The sequence below is a fragment of the Salvelinus fontinalis genome, chromosome 13, assembly GCF_029448725.1.
Source record: "Salvelinus fontinalis isolate EN_2023a chromosome 13, ASM2944872v1, whole genome shotgun sequence".
NCBI lineage: Eukaryota > Metazoa > Chordata > Actinopteri > Salmoniformes > Salmonidae > Salvelinus > Salvelinus fontinalis.
This window is the reverse complement of record NC_074677.1, coordinates 17,060,676-17,083,367: the sequence shown is the minus strand read 5'-3', so window position 1 is coordinate 17,083,367 and position 22,692 is coordinate 17,060,676. Positions and strand designations below refer to the sequence as shown.

The window sequence follows — 22,692 nt, the reverse complement described above, 5'->3', positions numbered from 1 at the left end:
TACATGGTCTTTAGCAAAAGTATTATCTAAATGTATCTAAATTGCTCAAGAACACCACAGCTATTGAAGGGGTGGCCAATGAGGCTTTATGGATGCAAAATTGCACACTGTGTCTTTCTTGTCTTTGTCAAAAGAGATCTACAAAATACAAAAATATTATTTGAATTATTATTGAATTATTATTGATACAGTTGGGGATGTTGGGGATGATTTGCTTGGGTCCCAAGTTGAATACCATTACCTATTCAGTGCACTACTTTTGATCAGGGCCTTTTGGGCTCTGGTGACACGTAATACTGTATAGGGTGCCATATGGGATGCTGCCCTTCCCTCCCTATCTGTTCCCTTTTGACCTTACAATGAAGCACCTCTTTATGGCTCACTTATGACTCAACCTCAGAGCCAGCAGAATTCAACAGTTCTGTGATTGAATAGAGAACGATTTTGCTTCCAAATATAGTCAAAGGCACCTCTCACTGATGTTGCATAATATCCTGCTTTGTGCTAATGGTGAGATTTTATCAGGTGTTTAGATCTCAACCGGGCCAGCCACGTATCGTTCTATGGCAAATAAGTGTGCAGTAGTTCCAGTGAAGAGAAATCTTAATGCTACAGCATACAATGTCATTCTAGACTATTCTGTGCTTCTAACTTTGAGGCAACAGTTTGGGGTAGGCCCTTTCCTTTTTCAGCATGACAATGCCCCCGTGCACAAAGCGAGGTCCCTACAGAAGTGGTTTGTAGAGATCGGTGTGGAAGAACTTGACTGGCCTGCACAGAACCCTAACCTCAACTCCATCGAACACCTTTGGTATGAATTGGAACGCCGACTGCGAGCCAGGCCTAATCACCCAACATCAGTGCCCGACCTCACAAATGGTCTTGGAAGCAATACTGAATGGAAGCAAGTCCCCGCAGCAATGTTCCCACGTCTAGTGGAAAGCCTTCCCAGAAGAGTGGAGGCTGTTATAGCAGCAAAGGGGGGGACCAACTCCATATTAATGTCCATGATTTTGGAATGAGATGTTCGATGAGCAGGTGTCCACATACATTTGGTCATGTAGTGTATGACAATAAATCTACCTTGTGACGAGCCCACTGATTAACATCGAATGGAAATTAACTATCGAGCGCCAATCTCCTTCATACACCGCGAGCTGTCTTGAAGGAAACTCTTAGAGCACCAAAAGGAATGCTTGCATGTTACAACAGAGTACCAATGATCTGGGACTGTGTGACTGTGTGCTCAAAGGAACCCAAATAAAATAAAATGTTATTAGTCACATGCTTCGTAACCAACAGGTGTAGACTAACAGTGAAACTTCCCAACAATTGAGAGAGAAAGAAAATAGAAAATAATAGAAAAGTAAAACATGTAATAATAAAAGTAATAATAAATACACAATGAGCAATGGTAACTTGGCTAGATACACGGGGTACCAGTACCGAGTCGATGTGTAGGGGTACGAGGTAATTGAGTTATCTATGTACATATAACTAGGAATAAAGTGACTAGGCAACAGGATAGACAATAAACAGTAGCAGCAGCGTATATGTGATTAGTCAAAAACAAGTTTGTGCAAAAAGGGTCTGGGCAACTATTTAACTAACTATTTAGCAGTTTTATGGCTTGAGGGTAGAAGCTGTTCAGGGTCCTGTTCGTTCCAGACTTGGTGCATTGGTACCGCTTGCCGTGCGGTTGCAGAGAACAGTCTATGACCTGGGTGGGTGGAGTCTTTGACAAAAAAAATTGGGCCTGCCTCTGACACCGCCAGGTATAGAGGTTCTGGATGGCAGGGAGCACGGCCCTAGTGATGTACTGGGCCGTATGCACTACCCTCTGTAGCGCCTTGCTGTCGGATGCCAAGCAGTTGCCATACCAAGCGGTGATGCAGCCAGTCAAGATGCTCTCAATGGTGTAGCTGTTGAACTTTTTGAGGATCTGAGAGCCCATACCACATTTTTTCAGCCTCCTGAGGGGGGGAGAGGCATTGTTGTGCCTTCTTCACGACTGTGTTGTGTAGAATACTAATGAATCATTATGTGATCTTCCAAGACATTCAGCTTTGAACTAACTTTACTAAACCAGCAGCATTGTGATAAGTGGCTGAGCGACACTCCAGCAGCACTACCCCTGCCTGCTCCCACTGCACCAAAAGACACGCACCTAGTGGATTATAGCCTACTCTTTTGACTTGTGAAAAATTTGATGATGTAGAAACAAGAAACCACGTGTGGCTGTTTTATGAAAATCTGGGAATATTTGTCAAAGGAAACATTTCTGGTTGGTCACAGGGAATGTGAAACAGCTAGCACAGCACAAGATTTTCAACACATTAATGTTTCTTATAAAAAAATAAGTGATGCAGTCAGTCTCTCCTCAACTCTTAGCCAAGAGAGACTGGCATGCATAGTATTTATATCAGAAATGGCTAAAATATTAATATTATCTGATGTTAGCAAGTTATTGATTTCATTAATCTTATTTCTAAGGCTACATATGTTAATATGGCTAAGTTTCAGCCATTTCCTGGGTAGTTGTCTCAAAGAGAGAAATACAGTGGCTTCCGAAAGTATTCACCCCCTTGGCATTTTTCCTATTTTGTTGCCTTACAACCTGGAATTAAAATAGATTTTGGGGGGTTTGTATCATTTGATTTACACAACATGCCTACCACTTTGAGGATGCAAAATATTTTTTATTGTGAAACAAACAAGAAATAAGACAAAAAACAGAAAACTTGAGCGTGCATAACTATTCACCCCCCCCAAAGTCAATACTTTGTAGAGCCACCTTTTGCAGCAATTACAGCTGCAAGTCTCTTGGCGTATGTCTCTATAAGCTTGGCACATCTACCCACTGGGATTTTTGCCCATTCTTCAAGGCAAAATTGCTCCAGCTCCTTCAAGTTGGATGGGTTCCACTGGTGTACAGCAGTCTTTAAGTCATACCACAGATTCTCAATTGGATTGAGGTCTGGGATTTGACTAGGCCATTCCAAGACATTTAAATGTTTCCCCTTAAACCACTTGAGTGTTGCTTTAGCAGTATGCTTAGGGTCATTGTCCTGCTGGAAGGTGAACCTCCGTCCAAGTCTCAAATCTCCAGTAGACTGAAACCGGTTTCTCTCAAGAATTTCCCTGTATTTAGCGCCATCCAACATTCCTTCAATTCTGACCAGTTTCCCAGTCCATGCCGATGAAAAACATACCCACAGCACGACACTGCTACCACCATGCTTCACTGTGGGGATGATGTTCTTGGAGTGGTGAGAGGTGTTGGATTTGTGCCAGACATAGCGTTTTCCTTGATGTCCAAAAAGCTTAAATTTAGTCTCATCTGACCAGAGTACCTTCTTCCATATGTTTGGGGAGTCTCCCACATTCCCTTTGGCGAACACCAAACATGTTTGCTTATTTTATTCTTTAAGCAATGGCTTTTTTCTGGCCACTCTTCCGTAAAGTCCAGCTCTGTGGAGTGTACGGCTTAAAGTGGTATACAGATACTCCAATCTCTGCTGTGGAGCTTTGCAGCTCCTTCAGGGTTATCTTTGGTCTCTTTGTTGCCTCTCTGATTAATGTCCTCCTTGCCTGGTCCGTGAGTTTTGGTGGGCGGTCCTCTCTTGGCAGGTTTGTTGTGGTGCCATGTTCTTTCCATTTTTTAATAATGGATTTTATGGTGCTCCGATTCACATACAGAACTGATGTCCTCTCTCAATGACTTACAGATTGCTGTCATCTTGCCGTTTTCCTGTTTAAACTCATCGAGCTGACCCTGAGATAACTGCAAACTGTTCTTCAGGTCCTGGACCTCTCTGGTCTGGTCGTCCATTATTTTATTAGTTGACTCCACCAGTGTTTGGGAACAAAACTTGAAGCTATTTTCTAGTTTTTGTAACAACTGCTGTTAGAAGTCTTTTAGTTTGTTTAAAAGATCCTTCAACTGTGATAGAGAGAAACCACTTCTTCAACAGTACTCCCACCGGCTTTGGTCTTTGTCATGGTAGCAACGTAGGCTACGCTGTTAGTCCTCGCAGTTCCAGACAGAGCAGGTCACAGTGATAATGGAAATAGAAACAAATAGCCTGGATCTAGACAGTCACAAGCCCAACACAATGCTTGGTTCCAGCCACAAGGTCTAACTGCATCGTGGTATGCGTTCTAGCCCTCATGGAAACCTTGCTAGCTTGATAGGCAGCTAACAGTGGCAGCTAGGCTAGCTGCTACACCAAGCAGCTCATCAGACCCTTGGTCGGCAGGATCCCTAGCAGCAGTCCCAGCAACGGATGCCAACCCCATTGCGGGATCCAAACTCAAAAAGTAGCTAGCTAGTAACAAAACTTTTTCAATAGATCACTTTTTCAGAGACTTTCAAAACTTTCCAAAACAACAAACCAAGTTCTCCCTCGTTCCGCGTTCAAAAGGAAGTGACGACGTTCAGTAATGTTGTGCTCTCTCCTCCGTCCTCTCTCCTCCGTGACCCAGAAACCGATAAGTGGTCAAGGAGATGTCAATTTGTTAGTAGGCGAACAGAAGAGTGTCCTCACCAATACTCACCTTTCATCGAGGATTCTCCGTAAAACGGCAGCTATCCATTACAGCACCATTCCACTGTCTCACTGTCTCATCGTACATCAGCTCCAGTTCGAAGTTCACCTAAACAAGTTAATTCTTCGTCATTTGAACCGTTTACTCATACTATAACTTAAACCGCAACTGAAACAAAAACTGATTGTAGGAAAATATAATGGCCTTTCCATATGGATACAAGTCCTAAACTGGTGCCTAATTTGAGTTAAGCTTAATTCAATTTTAGGACAACTATGGCTTTCTCTAAGGGAATCCACTCAAAATGTTTTTAAGAGTGTTCAAACAGTACATTCTTTCAGTCAGCTGACAATACCGTATCACATGTCTCCTATAATCACAACGCCTCACTCTGACTCGTGAGGTTGATATGGGAAAATGGCATCTTGCCTGTTACCCCAATCATGGGAAATGATTACATTTGAATACTTGATGAAAAGGCTCTGGAATAAAAAGCTATTAAAGGGAAAAATGTTTTCAACAAAAGATCATGAAAGTGTTTAGAGAATATGTAAGAAGATGCAGGTCTGTATGTTTTACTGTCAGTCTAAAATAAGTATTATTAATATAGATTTTTTAAATTAGACTCTTATATTGTGTTTTGCTGTGTTTTGCAGGTGCTAATGACGGATCCCTGACAGACCACCACCACATATATACGAGCAGCTGCACCAAGCTAACCCTACCGCGTCCATACAAACCTGGCAATACATTCCCCTTCAGCAAGGAGAGTGCAAAAAGTTCATCAGTAATACTGAGATTGAGACAGAGGTCTGCCAAACACCTACCTGCTCCCCTCACCCAGCCACCTACCCACTGAATATGAGCCTTTGGAAACTCAACTGACGCCTGGACTTTAGCACGTAACCCACCTTCACTAACCCACACGTTGACTTCAAGGACCTCTGTACCAGGGGCTGCTGGAATTCCAATAACCCATATCCATAACTATACCTGGATTCTCCACCAAGCCACTGACCCAAATTAGGGAGAACCATCACCATCACAGACTCACCCTGAACAGTGGCTTTGAGTGGAGTTGGCAACCATTTTGTTTTCTGAGAAGAGATAAGACCTGCAGGGTGGGCTCGGCACCATGATTGACCTGAGTTACCTGACGGAGGAGGAGCAGGAGATGATCCTGTCCGTATTAAAGAGGGACACAGATCTGAAGAGGGCTGAGGAACAGCGTGTGAAGTGAGTTCACAGGATGCCTTAGAGTTGAGATTGCGTTGTCTGTGGATTTGTCAGGGCTGTGTGCAAATTAGATTGGGTCCAGAGTGTCTGAGATGATAGAGTTGATGTGTGCCAGCCTTTCAAAGCACTTCATTGTTACAGATGTGAGTGCTACAGGGCGGTAGTCATCACTTCATTATTACAGATGTGAGTGCTACAGGGTGGTAGTCATCACTTCATTATTACAGATGTGAGTGCTACAGGGTGGTAGTCATCACTTCATTATTACAGATGTGAGTGCTACAGGGCGGTAGTCATCACTTCATTATTACAGATGTGAGTGCTACAGGGCGGTAGTCATCACTTCATTATTACAGATGTGAGTGCTACAGGGTGGTAGTCATCACTTCATTATTACAGATGTGAGTGCTACAGGGCGGTAGTCATCACTTCATTATTACAGATGTGAGTGCTACAGGGTGGTAGTCATCACTTCATTATTACAGATGTGAGTGCTACAGGGCGGTAGTCATCACTTCATTATTACAGATGTGAGTGCTACAGGGTGGTAGTCATCACTTCATTATTACAGATGTGAGTGCTACAGGGCGGTAGTCATCACTTCATTATTACAGATGTGAGTGCTACAGGGCGGTAGTCATCACTTCATTATTACAGATGTGAGTGCTACAGGGCGGTAGTCATCACTTCATTATTACAGATGTGAGTGCTACAGGGCGGTAGTCATCACTTCATTATTACAGATGTGAGTGCTACAGGGTGGTAGTCATCACTTCATTATTACAGATGTGAGTGCTACAGGGTGGTAGTCATCACTTCATTATTACAGATGTGAGTGCTACAGGGTGGTAGTCATCACTTCATTATTACAGATGTTAGTGCTACAGGGCGGTAGTCATCACTTCATTATTACAGATGTGAGTGCTACAGGGTGGTAGTCATCACTTCATTATTACAGATGTGAGTGCTACAGGGCGGTAGTCATTGTGGCATGAAGCCTTAGAATTTTTGGGAACAGGAATGATGGTAGTCAGCTTCAAAAATGTGGGGATTACAGACTGGGACAAGAAGAGGTTGAAAATGTCTGTGAGGATGCTTGCCAGATGGTAAGCACATGCCCTGAGGACACGCCCTGGAATACTTTGGTAGGGTTAAAGAAAAGTATTATAGCAGTGTGGGGAAACTCCAAGATATTAAAGAGATTCTCCGGTACTTTTGTATACTTTTTTAGCCAGTAGTTCTGTAGTTCTGAAAGTAGTCCCCAAAAGTGGTCCCCAAAAATTGCGTACTACCTCACATATGTGCAGATTTGTGCACCACGTCATTGCTCTCTCTCTCTCTCACTCACTCTACTGTGTGTACGTCTTGCTAGCTGTCACTCAAATGGTGAGGCGCTGTAGCTCATTGGCTAGAACTCAAATTGCTAGGGGGCTGGCCCATGTGGGGAAAAATATAAGGGAAAAGAGCGCAGAACAGCATGCAGAAAAACAGTTGCTTTCAAACTAGGGATAACGTGGCTAATTGAGGTAAGACAGTAATTGTGCTCATAGATTATGCACGTTTGAACTACACATTGATACATCCAGCTTAAAAAAATACTTATTAGTCACCAAAGTTCTGGAGCATGTATTTAATAGATATGCCTGTTTCCTTATTATTTTTATCCTAATTTGTTTAATAATAAAAACATTGGTTTGAGTTGACTACACAGGCATTTTAAAATAAAAAACATACTGCTGAGATATGTGAAGAGCCTCATAAACAATAAAAACACAAGGTTGTGACGGAATTCAAACTGCTTTTATATTTAAAACGTACTGGGTGTACCTTCTACTGCTTTTATATTTAAAACTTACTGGGTGTAACTTCTACTGCTTTTATATTTAAAAACGTACTGGGTGTACCTTCTACTGCTTTTGTATTTTTAAAAACGTACTGGGTGTACCTTCTACTGCTTTTGTATTTTAAAAAACGTACTGGGTGTACCTTCTACTGCTTTTGTATTTTTTAAAACGTACTGGGTGTACCTTCTATTGCTTTTGTATTTTAAAAAACGTACTGGGTGTACCTTCTACTGCTTTTGTATTTTAAAAAACGTACTGGGTGTACCTTCTACTGCTTTTGTATTTAACAAAATGTACTGGGTGTACCTTCTACTGCTTTTGTATTTAAAAAAACGTACTGGGTGTACCTTCTACTGCTTTTGTATTTAATACTTACTGGGTGTACCTTCTACTGCTTTTGTATTTTAAAAAACGTACTGGGTGTACCTTCTACTGCTTTTATATTTAAAAACGTACTGGGTGTACCTTCTACTGCTTTTATATTTAAAAACGTACTGGGTGTACCTTCTACTGCTTTTGTATTTAAAAACTTACGTACCTTCTACTACTTTTTCTTAATTAATTCAACATATAAATGGTTTGAGTAGTACATACACTCTCTCTCTCTCTCTCTCTCTCTCTCTCTCTCTCTCTCTCTCTCTCTCTCTCACACACACGCACTTAGACAACATTAATTCAAATGTGTGGTTGATTGCACTGTGTTTAGTTCATAAGAAATGTTGACAAGGTGTTGTTGCAATCATGTGAAACAACTGTAATACATGGGACTCATAACAAGGATTACCTCACAGATTCATAACCAACAGCATGCATCTTCATAAAACGAGCACACATGCTTATGTTACTGTAAATGCCCCTGCTAGCAGGAAACTCAATAAGGTTTTCCAGGTTCTGACATAAGCTGCCATCAACTTATTGTATTGCCTCTGCCTGGTCTTCATTACGGGTTTTCCATTGTTAAGTGTCCATATTTTGAACGTTTACCCTCTCTACACTTAGGAATCTACAAAAGCAAGAATGTGACAAGGGCAAGCTGAAGTACCTGACTGGAGAGTGGTTCTATGAGACAAAGTCAAGGCGTCATAGAGACAGGATCCACGGTTCTGACATCATCAGAGCATCCATAAGTCGGAGGAAACCTGTGACCATATGTGAGTTATAGCCGTGTCAAGCTGCAACTTTAGACAGTCCTTGACTCTTGCAGAGACCATTACGGATTCGTATGTCTAAATGCTGCATTGCAGAAATTGCTCACAAATTCCCTTAAAATGTACAGTAACTCTAGCATTTCATTTGTTGAAATATTGTTTGGTGGATATTACATTGGTGAACATTGATATGAACAGTTGACTCTGAAACAAGAACACAACAGGATAATTAAATAATGCACTTTACTCTTCATGTAGCCCTCTGTCATGTGCAGGCAGTTTTGCTCTCTGGAATAGCATGAATTTTTCTATTTTCTATAGCTGGTTGACGTTCAGTAGACATAGAGGGTGTTGCACCTAAGTTTGTCCAATAGGAATGCTCATTCCATCCTTCACTTCATGAGAGGGATGGCTGTTAGATGTATTGTGACATATAGAGTGGAGGTGAGTTGGACTGAGGTAGCCCTGCCTGCAACTTCAAAATCAATGTCACCCTTGGCCCAAAAGTGAATTTCTTCTTGGCTTAATGGTTGGTTTCCCGAGCAGTAGATTGGGGTTTAGATCCCACCTGTGACACAGACATACAGTATGTGTCTTCATCTGGTTTGTCAGTGGTTTTACTGAGGCCTGCATCCCATTTGTTCTGTGTTGTAGTGGAGCTCTCCCAGATGTGGGCAGAGAGGCCCAGCTTGGTGAACAGTGAGAACCAGGATGTGTATGTTCCTCCAGAACTCTCTGGCCTTTTAGAGGAGCCACCGGCACAGCACAAGAACTACCACAGGTGAGAGTTCCATGAAATGGACCCAATGTGCAGTGGTGGAAAAATTGTCATACTTGAGTAAAAGATACCTTAATAGAAAATGACTCAAGTAAAAGTGAAAGTCACCCAGTAAAAAACCTACTTGAGTAAAAGTCTAAAAGTATTTGGTTTTAAATATACTTAAGTATCAAAAATAAATGGAAAATAATTTCAAATTCCTTATATTAAGCAAACTAAAAGGCAACATTTTCTTGTTTTTCAAATTTACCGATAGCCAAAGGCACGCTACAACACTCAGACATCATTTACAAATGAAGCATGTGTTTAGTGAGTCCGCCAGATCAGAGGCAGTAGGGATGACCAGGGATGTTCTCTTGATAAGTGTGTGAATTAGAATATTTTCCTGTCCTGCTAAGCATTCAAAATGTAACAAGTACTTTTGGGTGTCAGGGCAAATGTATGGAGTAAAAAGTACCAACTTTTCTTTAGGAATGTAGTAAAGTAAAAGTTGTCAAAAATATAAATAGTAAAGTAAAGTACAGATACCCTCAAAAAATACTTAAGTAGTCATTTCAAGTATTTTTTTTCTTTACAAAACAAGAATGACACCTCTCTACTGTGTAGAATTCACTGCAGTATATATTACAGGAATGAATCAGACATGATGCAATATGCTTCAATATGTTTTATGTAATTGTTTGGCCTTGAGTGATTCCAAAATACAATAATTTGTATATTCACCATCTACCGATACAGATACAGTAGCAATGCTAGTCAACCTTGTCTTCTGCATTTGGCCACAGGTTCTCATCCACATCACATCTTATGTCATCTTGGGAAATACACATAGGAAATAATATTTTGGCATGTCTGGTCCATCCCTGGCAATCTTCTGCAGATATGTCCAGGCATCCAGCATTCATTTCGTCCAGGGACATTTGATCATGTGGATGGTGGTCATAAACCTTCCACCTCCACGAGGAAAATAATTCCTCAATGGGGTTGAGGAATGGAGAGTAAGGAAGGAGGAAAAGTGACATCATCCTGGGATGTGCTGCAAACCACTCTGTGACTGCACGGGAGTGGTGAAATGCCACATTGTCCCATACAATTACAAATGTTGGCCGATTTCGCCTCATTGCAACCCTTTCCTCTCTTGGCACAACCCTTCCATAGAGGTTATCCAAGAATGAAATGAGATGCTCGGTGTTGCATGGCCCAATTAGCGGTTTGTGTAACAGCAATCCATCAGAGGATATTGCAGCACACATTGTGATGTCGGCACCCCTCTGGCCTGGGACATCCACTGTGGCTCTTTTCCCAATCACATTCCTTCCTCGACGCCGTGTTTTGGCCAAGTTGAAACCAGTCTCATCCACAAAGATGAATATGTGGGGTGTTTGCCTGGCTTCAATCTCCATGACTCTCTAAAATATATCCACAAGGCAACATAAGAGTTAGGCTATTACGGTAGTTTACATTATACCTTAAAACATGCCATTGTGTGCCTCTGCCCTGTTTGGTTTTGTTCAAAACCAGTTCTATATTTTATAGTCATCTTACCTGGACATATTGGTTTCTGAGTTGCTTGACTCGTTCAGAGTTCCTCTCAAAGGGGACAGTGTAAAACATGACTCTAGAAATAGTTGTTATGCTTACATTGTGAATATTTCCAAATGTAATGTTGTCTGCCAACAGTCTGTCCCGAATCTCTGTGAGTTTTATGCCATTGTTTCTGATGACCGTATCAACGATTGCAGTTTCCTACACAGCAGTGAAAATCCTACCTCTCCCACCTGTGGGAGGTAACCGTTGGATCCAAATCAGAAATACAAAAACAATTACACACAAGTGGGTTTGGAGGCTTTGCTCAATATAATTCTGTAATGTGCAGTTCAGTCAGATGCCCTTGCAGAATGCACATCTTACCTGTTGTTTTGCCGGAAATTTCTCGCAATATATACCACTGTTGAGCATTGCAGATTTGGCTGCACTCTCAGACCAGCCCCTCTCATTGATAGACCATGATTTAATACATGATCAATTATAGTAGCCCTAATCTCATCTGAGGCTACAGCTCTTGATCTTCCTCTCAGTCTTCTTCCACCACGCATACGTACTCCTCTCCCTCTCCCAGCCACTCAAAGTTTTGTTGCTTTGCATTATTTACCAACTTGTGCTAAGTAGTGCAATGCCATAGAGAGATTCTTAATTGTTGCATTTTAAACAGGTAACAAACAGACAAATATAAGAAATGAGAGCAGTTCGTGAGATATCGCTCTTCCTGTCTTCGGAAAGTATTCAGACCCCTTGACTTTTTCCTCATTTTGTTACGTTACAGCCTTATTCTAAAATGGATTAAAAAAAAATAATAATCGCCAGCAATCTACACACAACACCCCATAATGACAAAGCAAAAACAGGGTTTTCAAAAATTTTGTACATTTATCACAAATAAAAAACAGAAATACCTTATTTACATAAGTATTCAGACCCTTTGCTATGAAAATCGAAAATTGAGCTCAGTTGCATCCTGTTTCCATTGATCATCCTTGAGATGTTTCTACAACTTGATTGGAGTCCACCTGTGGTAAATTCAATTGATTGGACATGATTTGGAAAGGCACAAACCTGTCTATATAATGTCCCACAGTTGACAGTGCCTGTCAGAGCAAAAACCAAGCCATGAGGTCGAAGGAATTGTCCATAGAGCTCCGAGACAGGATTGTGTCGAGGCACAGATCTGGAGAAGGGTACCAAAAAACTTCTACAGCTTTAAATGGAAGAAGTTTGGAACTACCAAGACTCTTCCTAGAGCTGGCCGCCCGGCCAAACTGAGCAATCGGGGGAAAAGGGCCTTGGTCAGGGAAGTGACCAAGAACGAGATGGTCACTCTGACAGAGCTCTAGAGTTCCTCTGTGGAGATGGGAGGAGCTTCCAGAAGGACAACCATCTCTGCAGCACTCCACCAATCAAGCCTTTATGGTAAATTGGCCAGACGGATCCACTCCTCAGTAGATGGCACATGACAGCCCGCTTGGAGTTTACCAAAAGGCTGCTGAAAACTCTCAGACCATGAGAAACAAGATTCTCTGGTCTGATGAAACCAAGATTGAACTTTTTGGGCTGAATGCCAAGCATCACGTCTGGAGGAAACCTGACACCATCTCTACGGTGAAACATGGCGGTGGCAGCATCATGCTGTGGGGGTGTTTTTCAGCGGCAGGGACTGGGAGACTAGTCGGGATCGAGGGAAAGATGAACGGAGCAAAGTACAGAGAGATCCTTGATGAAAACCTGCTCCAGGGCGCTTAGGACTGGGGCGAAGGTTAACCTTCCAACAGGACAACGACCCTAAGCACACAGCCAAGACAACGCAGGAGTCTCCGAATGTCCTTGAGTGGCCCAGCCAGAGCCCGGACTTGAAACCAACCAAACATTTCTAGAGAGACCTGAAAATAGCTGTGTAACAATGCTCCCCATCCAACCTGACAGCTTGGGAGGATCTGCAGAGAAGAGTGGGAGAAACTCCCCAAATACAGGTGTGCCAAGCTTGTAGCGTCATACCCAAGAAGACTCGAGGCTTCAACAAAGTACTTAGTAAAGGGTCTGAATACTTATGTAAATGTAATATTTCAGTTTTTTATTTTTAATACATTTGCTAAAATGTAGATAGATTGAGGGGAAAAAAACTATTTAATCCATTTTAGAATAAGGCTGTAACCTAATAAAATGTGGAAAAAGTAAATGGGTCACTGCATGTCTTGTCTTCACCATCAAAGAAGTAAGCTAACTTGAATCTCAGCCCCTGTTTAGTAAGGCTGTCACATACTTTAAATGGGATCAAGCATTAGCCCTGATCATATGGGCATGATTGCTAAAGAAGGAGTCATTCAGGCATTACAGTAAGTAGACATTTAGTAATCTGCTTCTAAGGTTAGAACTCACATGCTCTTGTTTTCCTTGGTTTCCACAGTCATGGTACTTCTCATTCATACATTGTTGAGGAATGTATGTTGTGTGAATGAGTGGTACCATTACACTCTAAAACCAAGGAAAACAACTGGACTGCAGTCAGCCACCTACAGTGAAAATATCTGAGATGTGAAAATGTGAGTTTTTTGTCATTGTTGATACATGCAATACTTGGGGCTTTCATGAATCCATGCAAAGCTTGCAGAGCAAATGAAAATGCACCTGCACTTAACTGATGTGATGGTAGTCATGTGGTTGACTGTAGGCATAATCGACCAATTGTCCACATAATTGCTAGAGTGATAACTTAAAAACATGAAACATTATTACGATTATCCCATGCCTTCATCAAGTGTATGTTATTCTTTAAAAGATTAAGAATAATGATGTCTACATTTTAAATTGTATTCACCATAGGGACGACAGCTACAATCTGCCAGAAGTTTTGCAGTCCCCCACAAAGGTTGGTTAAAGTAACTGTAACACTTTATTTCACATTCATGTTCATTTTTATTGATTTACTATTTAGTAACAAAGTATATGGTAATGCACGCACACACACACACACACACACACACACACACACACACACACACACACACACACACACACACACACACACACACACACACACACACACACACACACACACACACACACACACACACACACACACACAAAAGTGGACAACATGGGTGTTTCATTGCTGACACAAACCTGTGTTTTCCTCTTACTGTACTGAAGCAGAGACAGAACCCATTCAACAGCACACCACTTACACCTGAAACTTTGGAGGAAACAGACCGCCAGTTACCCAATGAAGCAATGGAGCAAACCAAGACACCTGACGGGGGTGAGCTCCTTACCTGTACATTATCTGTGGGTGTCATTTTAGTATCCAAGAATAAACTGAAAAAGGACATCAAGTGAATGTATGGATTTGGTAATAACACTTCATTTGAATGTTCTGTCATAATGTCTATGTAAGGTAGTCATAAACATGACTTAATGCAATGCCGCATGTTACACCAAAAAAGTTCTGAAACCTTACAGCTGAGAAGTTAGTTACTTTTATGAATCTTACTTTAGGTTATGTTTTTAGCAGTCTTATGTTAGCAATATCACGGAACATTCAAAAATGTTCAAATGCATACCAAACACTGACATATTATTTTATTTTATGGTTCCTATGCCAAGACACCACCATTTTCGTGAAAAATGTTGAGGCAAGTGGTTTCGATTTGGCGTCATGTAATTTGCACGTTTACTACAGTAATTCAGGATTCATGATTCAACTGTAACACACCATGTGTTGTGTTTTTAATGGAGTGGACGGCTAGATGGACAAACAGTCAAAGCATTTTCCTTGCAAACAACCGTAAGTCTGGTGAACTGATCCCATCGAAAGCCATACGTGTAAACCCTCTCCTGGGCTTTCGGTATTTCTCGGTTGCTTTCTAAACAAATTGCTAGCATGTTCTTGTTGCATGATTGTTGTAAGCATGTATTTTTGTCATATCATGAACACAATATGTATGTTGTATTTCTTTCACCTTTCTTTCATAACATTCTCATAAGAAGGGAAGAGGAAAATACAGTTCCCATTAGCCATTTTGTAGATTCCAATTACCAAAACAGAATGCAAGAATGATTACCATTGTTCATTCTCAATGTTTGGCTAAAATATTAACCTGCATTTGTCTTGTATAATAACTAATGCTCTAGTATTTAGGTAAACTTCAATTGGTAACTACAGTGCTTGAGCCAGTTGCCCTTAATTTCAAGACGTGCAACAATAGTGTGGCAATTTCTCAAGTATGTGCTCTAAAACAATGAGCCAATGAGTATCTAGCAACTAGTCAGGGATTTCCCAGAAGGAAGGCGAGCCAAAGGGGGAGGTATGCAAATACAGACTAGCAGAGGGATTACGCATAAAGGCATGCACCCTGACTCCAAAACCCTAAGCTGCAATGCATGACTTGTCTGTGCTGGAGATCCTTAATGTTTCCCCCTAGTGTATCTGAAAACAATGTTTTTCAAGGAATCTAGGCACTAACTACCCACTGGGCAAAAACTGGTTGAATCAACGTTGTTTCCACATCATTCCAACCAAAATAATGTAATGTGTTGATGTGTTGATCAACATGGAAAGCTGATTGGATTTGAAAGAAGTCATCAATTTAAGGGAATTTCATATTTTTTTCACCCAACTTTTAACCTAAATCCAATGACATGGTGACATTTTTTATTGAATTCACATTAGTTGACAACTTAACCAACTGTAATTCAAAACTAGACATTGAACTGACGACTGTGCCCAGTGGGTATATTTTAACATTCTCTCATGTAGAATAATCTCCCAAGCTATTATGAAAATCATGATAATGACAATAACCATGAAGGAATTAAACCAAGGAAGGAAACCAAGAAAGTAATCCGATGCAAATGTACTTAAAGTCCCTAGCCCCACCACCCAATTAATGTATTTGCATCTACATTGGGATCCACTGTATGTTTGTGGTGTTAACCATAAGGCGTCATTGTAATCGCTTCTCGAAACATGCTTGCTTTATCCACCTGCTTTTGTGCCCTAATTTTCTATCCACCACTCCCCATTGTCTTTTCCCCCAGAGTTTCTACCACCATCTGAGTTCTGCGTTGCTCATCAAACTAACTTAAAATCGATCTGTTCCGAAAACATCCAGAGTGCACCTCTGCGCATGCCTGTCCCCAAAACAAGAACAATCATTAACAGATCCCAGGACTCTCTCTTGGAGAGCCCAGCAGTCAGACAGGCCAGCAGACAGACAGGCCAGCAGCCAGACAGCCCAGCAGACAGACAGGCCAGCTTTCCCGCCCCTAGGAGCATCCTCAAACAAAGCAGCTCCACTGACTTTCTTCAGTTCCGAAACGTCTGCAGGCGCCAGCCAGAACCACAGTGTCCACAAACGCTGCACTCCAGTAACGGGGTCTTAGAGCCATCTTCAGACACCTGGCCTGCTAAACAGAGAGAGACCCTGGTCTGGATAGACAGGAAACAGGTGAGATTCGGCCCAGCAGTGAGCAGGAGCAGCGTGGAGTGGCCCACTGAGATGCAGGATGGAAAGGAGCTGGGCGAACACAGTCTCCTGGATTTGGACTGTACAAGCCCCCCAGAGGGAGAGGAGGAGACGGGGCAATCAGACATAAGTGGCATCAACAGTGGTATTGACCAGGGTGATCAAGGACCATTAAAGGAAGACATTGAGGTTTTGACAGCTGTAGGTTCACCTTGCCGGCTCCAACAGCCCATTCATGATACGCAGAGACATGTGGACATAGGTGAGGGTCTGAGTTGCAGAGAGAAGCAAGATATAAGATGCCTAGACACAGGCCAAGCCCAGGTCCCTGCTGGTAAGGCTAGTGCATCTCCATTTTATTAATTTGATAAATTAATTAATAAAATCAATCTATCAGTCAACAATCAACCCATCATCAATTCAAATATTTGTAGTGAGGAGTGTAGAGAATGATTTTAGGTTTGTATTAAATTAATATAGGAAATACAACTTTATAAACTACTCACCATGTTTGTGTTGTTAGATCTGTTTTTTAATCACTAACCTGCTTGCTTTCATACATGAATGTACACATGCATTTATTGTATGATGATAATATTTGCTGATGGTGATTGGGGAATTTGGACTGCAAGGAATGTGCTCTTTTTTTCATTGGTGGGGGCATTCAGGCTTTGAAATTATATGGTTGTCTAATGTTTTACAAATCATTTTCTTCTATTACATGCTATTGCTCATCATTATACTGACTTGTAGATGACATAGTTCAATTCAATAATTTGCTTGATTATTTATTGCTCTGTTCAAATGTAGGATCCGAATTTGATTATTCTTTTGTTGCTGAGAATTTTCCTGCTTGTAGTGTAATTGAGTTTTAAAAAAGGCTTCCAAAATGTGTCATTTCCACTTTAAACTTCTGACTTGATTTGCCCGAATGAAAAATATATCAACCCCTACAAAAATGTCCATTCATTATAAACCACATAATAATTCACATGTCCTGTTGCTGCAGGATTATTTTCCTGCTGTAGCAAACTGGCTCAAATTAAGATCCTACATTTGTATGTCAGCAAATACAAGTGATGAGCAATCCAAGTTGTTTGATTTCCTTTACAGATCAACTTGAGCATCGTCATGCTGAGTCCCTTACCCTTCAGGTGTCCGACCTCCATTGTGCTGAGCAAGAGACAGGTAAGCCCATTCTCTTGGGGGCTGCGGCCCAGGGGATCTCCGCCACCAAGATAACAGAGGCGGACGGTCAATCCATGGCTAAGGTTCGAGACTGGTTCAGCTGGAACCTGGGAAGCAGTGACAAGCCACAGGCACAGCTCCCCCAACAACCCAGTGATGAACTAGTGACTCCTGTCGACATCATCACAGATGAGATGCCAAGTGATGCTGCCTCGAAGAAGCCATCTAGTCGTGTGTCTCCAAAGCCTCGGAGACGGCTCCTAGGGATATTTAGTAGATGGGAAGCAAGAGAAGAGAAAATCCCTGCGCCGCAAAGCCCAGTTAAAGAGGAGGTGGTCCTCTGTGAACAGAAAGAGCTTGACGTCATCACCCTGAACTTCGTCAACTGCCAGTCCACTGTGAATACTTATTCTGACCAGCAGCAAGATCTGCATAAATGTGCTACTGACAAACAGTCAGCTAAAAATGAGAAGACATCAGAGGTTAGAGAACTAGTGCTTAAAAAAGAAATAGACCAAACTCAACAGGAGCCACAGAGGAGTGCATGGGGAGTAGATACATTACCAGATAAACTCTCCAACTTGAAATCATTTTGGGAAAGAGAAATTGGCCCTAAAATACTGCTCAGTAAACTAAGCACTGATACAATGAGGTGTGAAGTACTTGTCAGTGCTGGGGATACTTGTGACCAAAAAATGCATGATTTTGCCAAGGCTGAGACTGTTGAAGCATCATCATCTTTTCAAAATATTCAGCTTGACCTCGTCACTAGTGGCATGAGAAAGTCCAATATCTTTGGAGCAATAAGCAATAATAGTAATGACTCACATATGCTGATTAACCATCCCGTCTCCCAAAAGGTGGAAACCTCAGAGCAGTGTAACATAGACCTCAGTGCTGCTCTATCATACGACGAAAAATCCTCATCTTCCGTTGAAAGCAACTACATGTTAAAAACATCAGGTGACAGTGGTACATTCAGAGATAAATCCATCCTTATCTCTGAAGATAATTCCAGTTCATCTGTGGGCTTGACAGTGCCTTCTCAGACAGTCCAGCCAGATGAGAAGGTGGACATTCCTTTACATGTCTCTCCATCCAGTCCCCGCACAAGCCGGCAGGGGCGTGTCCCAGTGCCCCTTGTTAGACGTTCCCTCAGTCAACAGGAAAGCAGGACGGCCAAGATTAATAACCTCAAGTCCTTCTGGGAGAAGGAGAATAGTGGACCAAGGGTCATTGTTGGCAAACCAAACGAGGCTTTAGAGAGTCAAACCCATCCATTTTCAGAAACATCTCCAGTCCACCACTCAATTGCCACTTCTCAGTCTATTCTAAGAACAATTGAAACTGACCTAGGGAAGGGTGACTGTGACAAGCAAAGCTCTTCCTTATACGGGGTTAAGGCCAGCGCCTCCGACTTGTCCATGACTGAAAGAATAGAAAAGGGTTTCATCAAGCCGAGTTCAAACTCATCACTACCGAGTAGTGACTGTAGTGTTGGTCATGTTGATTCTATAAATCAGCAAGATTCATGTAAGATGGAAACAGGGCCAACCCTGTATCAAGAAAGACCCTTAAGTCCTAAAACACCTCTGCCTAGATCTGAAATTCCAAAGTGGAAAGACAAAACTGACGATGAACTGAAGAGAAGTCCTTCAAAGACCTGTCATCCAAAAGCCCTGCCCAGAGGTTCATCCAGTGTCCAAGGAGCCAGGTGTGATAGTTCTCCATTTAAATCCTTCTCCATAGACATTGCCTCACCCACAAGGGAGCATCAGGATGATCCAGAGAGAGCAACACCAGTAGTTAAACAGAGAAAAGGACTCTCACGTGAAGCAATGCAGTCAGGATCAGAGTCCACCAAACATACCCTAGGAATCACGTCTACCTCTCCACAGTTTAGTTCTGAAGAGAAGGGGCAGGATCGCCTGACCTTGCCACGTAGAGGCTCGGCACAGAGCTCACTAACTTCTATGATGTCCCCGCTATCACCTACTAGGTCGCTCCCTTGCCCCGTCAGAAGGACCAGTTTAGGGAACCTAAGTGTACAGGAGGGCAGTCCTCACTGGTCCTCTAGGCCAAATCATGGGGACCCGCATGTAAGAAGAGCCTTTGAAGCTGGCAAGATTGGTCAACAACCCATCAATAGGGATCCTGGTGAAAGAAAGCTTTCGGGAGCATCTGAAGTCTCTGAAACATATCTCCGCCTTGCAAGGTCTTTCATTCCCCAGAGCAATCAGCATTATTTGGGGCTCCCTGAGCGGACACACATCCCTCAGTTTATCTTAGATAAAGTGGGGAATGGCCATCTGAGTCCCACTGTCCCCACTCCATTGCTCCTGAGCATGAGAAGCTGTGAGGGGAGTCCATCTTGGATCAGTCCTAGGTCCATGGAGAATGTCGACAGTCACTTATCCAGAGGAAGCATGCCTGAGATCTGGTCTCAATCTCGGGCAAGTTCAAGCTGTGAGCTTTGCATTTTCTCATCAAACATAGATTTAGTGATTTAGAAGTGAAATGGGTAATGATTTAAATGTGGGGGCAAATCATGTTGGCCACATCATTCTGACCTTTGATGGAAGCAGCAGGGTTAGACGCACAGGACAATGTCTTCCACATGGCAGAATTTGCATCTTTTGGGTAGATATACAGTGGTTCTTCCTTTAAAGGACCGACGATTTTCAAAAAATATGTACGGTGTGCTTTTGGTTTCTCACCCTCTAAAAACAGGAATAAAAAATTCTAAATAACAAACTGGCTTTATTTATAAATTAGTAAGAATGTCTCACCCCATGTTCAAGAATGGCCTTTTTCCCTTTATTCAGATTACAATCGCTCACTTTCGGTTATTTGAAACGAAATCATCTACAAAATATAATAATTTTTTTAACAAGCCATAGAAAGTTAGTTGCAATTTCAGAAAAATAAAAAAAGTAAGGAACTTGCTGTCGGCCCTGCATTAAAGACCGAAATTGGTTAAAGAAATTTGTGATAAATAAAAATATATACCACTGTCTCTTGTGCATGTCATTTTCCTTTCACAATACATTATAATTATATAAAAGCCCCTTGGATATTCTCACAGATCAGATTTGCCCTAACGAAAAATGCCCCTTAGAAATTCATTTAGAATCCTCCAATCCTCTAAATGTAATTATTCGCGGAGGGTCTCGTCATTGGTGGAGAGTCAGGCAGCATTGGCGGAGTTGAATAGGGCGAGGAACGAGATGGATTCACAATCCATGCCAGGCAAACATGCAAATGTTTATTTATACTACATTTTAGTTGCAACAAGCTCGATCTGGTTTACATCAGGAGACCTACATGTAGAGATTAAAAAAGTATTTTTAGATATACTGTAGGCCTACCGTAGGCGAAATGAGTCTCACTAGTGTTATTTAACCCTTATTTTACTACATAAAGGTTGACTTACTCTGATGTCTTGACCCAGTTTATGCCCTCATTTGCAATGCAAACCATAACAAATTACTATGGGAATTGTTAAGGCTAACGCTCTCCTCATCCTCGGACGAGGAGAGGAGAGAAGGATCATCAGACCAAAATGCAGCTTGAGGGAAATAAGCCATCTTTTATTTTGGAAAACTGATGGCAAGACGAATAACAAAAACACTTTCAAATTTACAAAACAAGAAAACGACGTAGAACGAAACCTGAACATAAACTTACATAACTGAAACGTAAACTCACAAACAGGAAACAGACGACATCGAAACGAAAACGAACAGCCAAACAGTCCCGTATGGTAAATACATGCAACGACACAGGAGACAATCACCCACAAACAAACAGTGAGAACGCCCTACCTAAATATGACTCTTAATTAGAGGAAAACGCAAACCACCTGCCTCTAATCAAGAGCCATACCAGGCAACCCAAAACCAACATAGAAACAGATAACATAGACTGCCCACCCAAAACACATGCCCTGACCATAAACACATAAAAAACAACATAAAACAGGTCAGGACCGTTACAGAACCCCCCCCTCAAGGTGCGAACGCCGGGCGCACCAGCACAAAGTCCAGGGGAGGGTCTGGGTGGGCAGTTGACCACGGTGGTGGCTCCGGCTCAGGACGCTGTCCCCACACCACCATAGTCACTCCCCGTTTTTGTCTTCCCCTCCCAATGCCCACTCTAAAACTCACATCCCCTAAATAAACATCCAGCACCAGGAGAAGGGGCAGCACCGGGACAAAGGGCAGCACCGGGACAAGGGGCAGCACCGGGACAAGGGGCAGCACCGGGACAAGGGGCAGCACCGGGACAAGGGGCAGCACCGGGACAAGGGGCAGCACCGGGACAAGGGTCAGCACCGGGATAAGGGTCAGCACCGGGACAAGGGGCAGCACCGGGACAAGGGGCAGGTCCCGGCTGATAAACTCTGGCAGATCCTGGCTGAGGGACTCTGGCAGGTCTATGCAGGCAGACGGCTCTCGACGCTCATGGCAGGCTGACGGCTCTCGACGCTCATGGCAGGCTGACGGCTCTCGACGCTCATGGCAGGCTGACGGCTCTCGACGCTCATGGCGCTCTGACGGCTCTGGCTGCTCATGGCTCTCTGACGGCTCTGGCAGCTCATGGCTCTCTGACGGCTCTGGCTGCTCATGGCTAGCTGACGGATCTGGCTGCTCATGGCTAGCTGACGGCTCTGGCTGCTCATGGCTAGCTGACGGCTCTGGCTGCTCATGGCTCGCTGGCGGCTCTGGCAGATCCTGTCTGGTTGGCGGCTCTGGCAGATCCTGTCTGGTTGGCGGCTCTGGCAGATCCTGTCTGGTTGGCGGCTCTGGCAGATCCTGTCTGGCTGACGGCTCTAGCGGCTCCTGTCTGGCTGACGGCTCTAGCGGCTCCTGTCTGGCGGATGGCTCTGTAGGCTCATGGCAGACGGGCGGCTTTGCAGGCTCATGGCAGACGGG

General features: G+C 42.7%; 1 protein-coding gene across 3 annotated transcripts in view; it reads left to right on the top strand.

Annotated features, from left to right (window-relative positions):
• sytl2a (synaptotagmin-like 2a) overlaps positions 1–22,692 on the top strand; it is a 40,255-nt gene that overhangs the window by 2,928 nt on the left and 14,635 nt on the right. For 2 of the 3 annotated variants that reach the window (XM_055941906.1, XM_055941905.1), the window contains exons 2-7: positions 5,205–5,784; positions 8,628–8,779; positions 9,431–9,557; positions 13,929–13,974; positions 14,256–14,364; positions 17,684–20,224. In XM_055941906.1, coding sequence (XP_055797881.1) covers positions 5,684–5,784; positions 8,628–8,779; positions 9,431–9,557; positions 13,929–13,974; positions 14,256–14,364; positions 17,684–20,224 — 3,076 coding nt within the window. In that variant the 5' untranslated portion in view covers positions 5,205–5,683. The remainder of the gene's footprint in view (positions 1–5,204; positions 5,785–8,627; positions 8,780–9,430; positions 9,558–13,928; positions 13,975–14,255; positions 14,365–17,683; positions 20,225–22,692) is intronic. The other variant, XM_055941907.1, reaches the window with a different exon arrangement.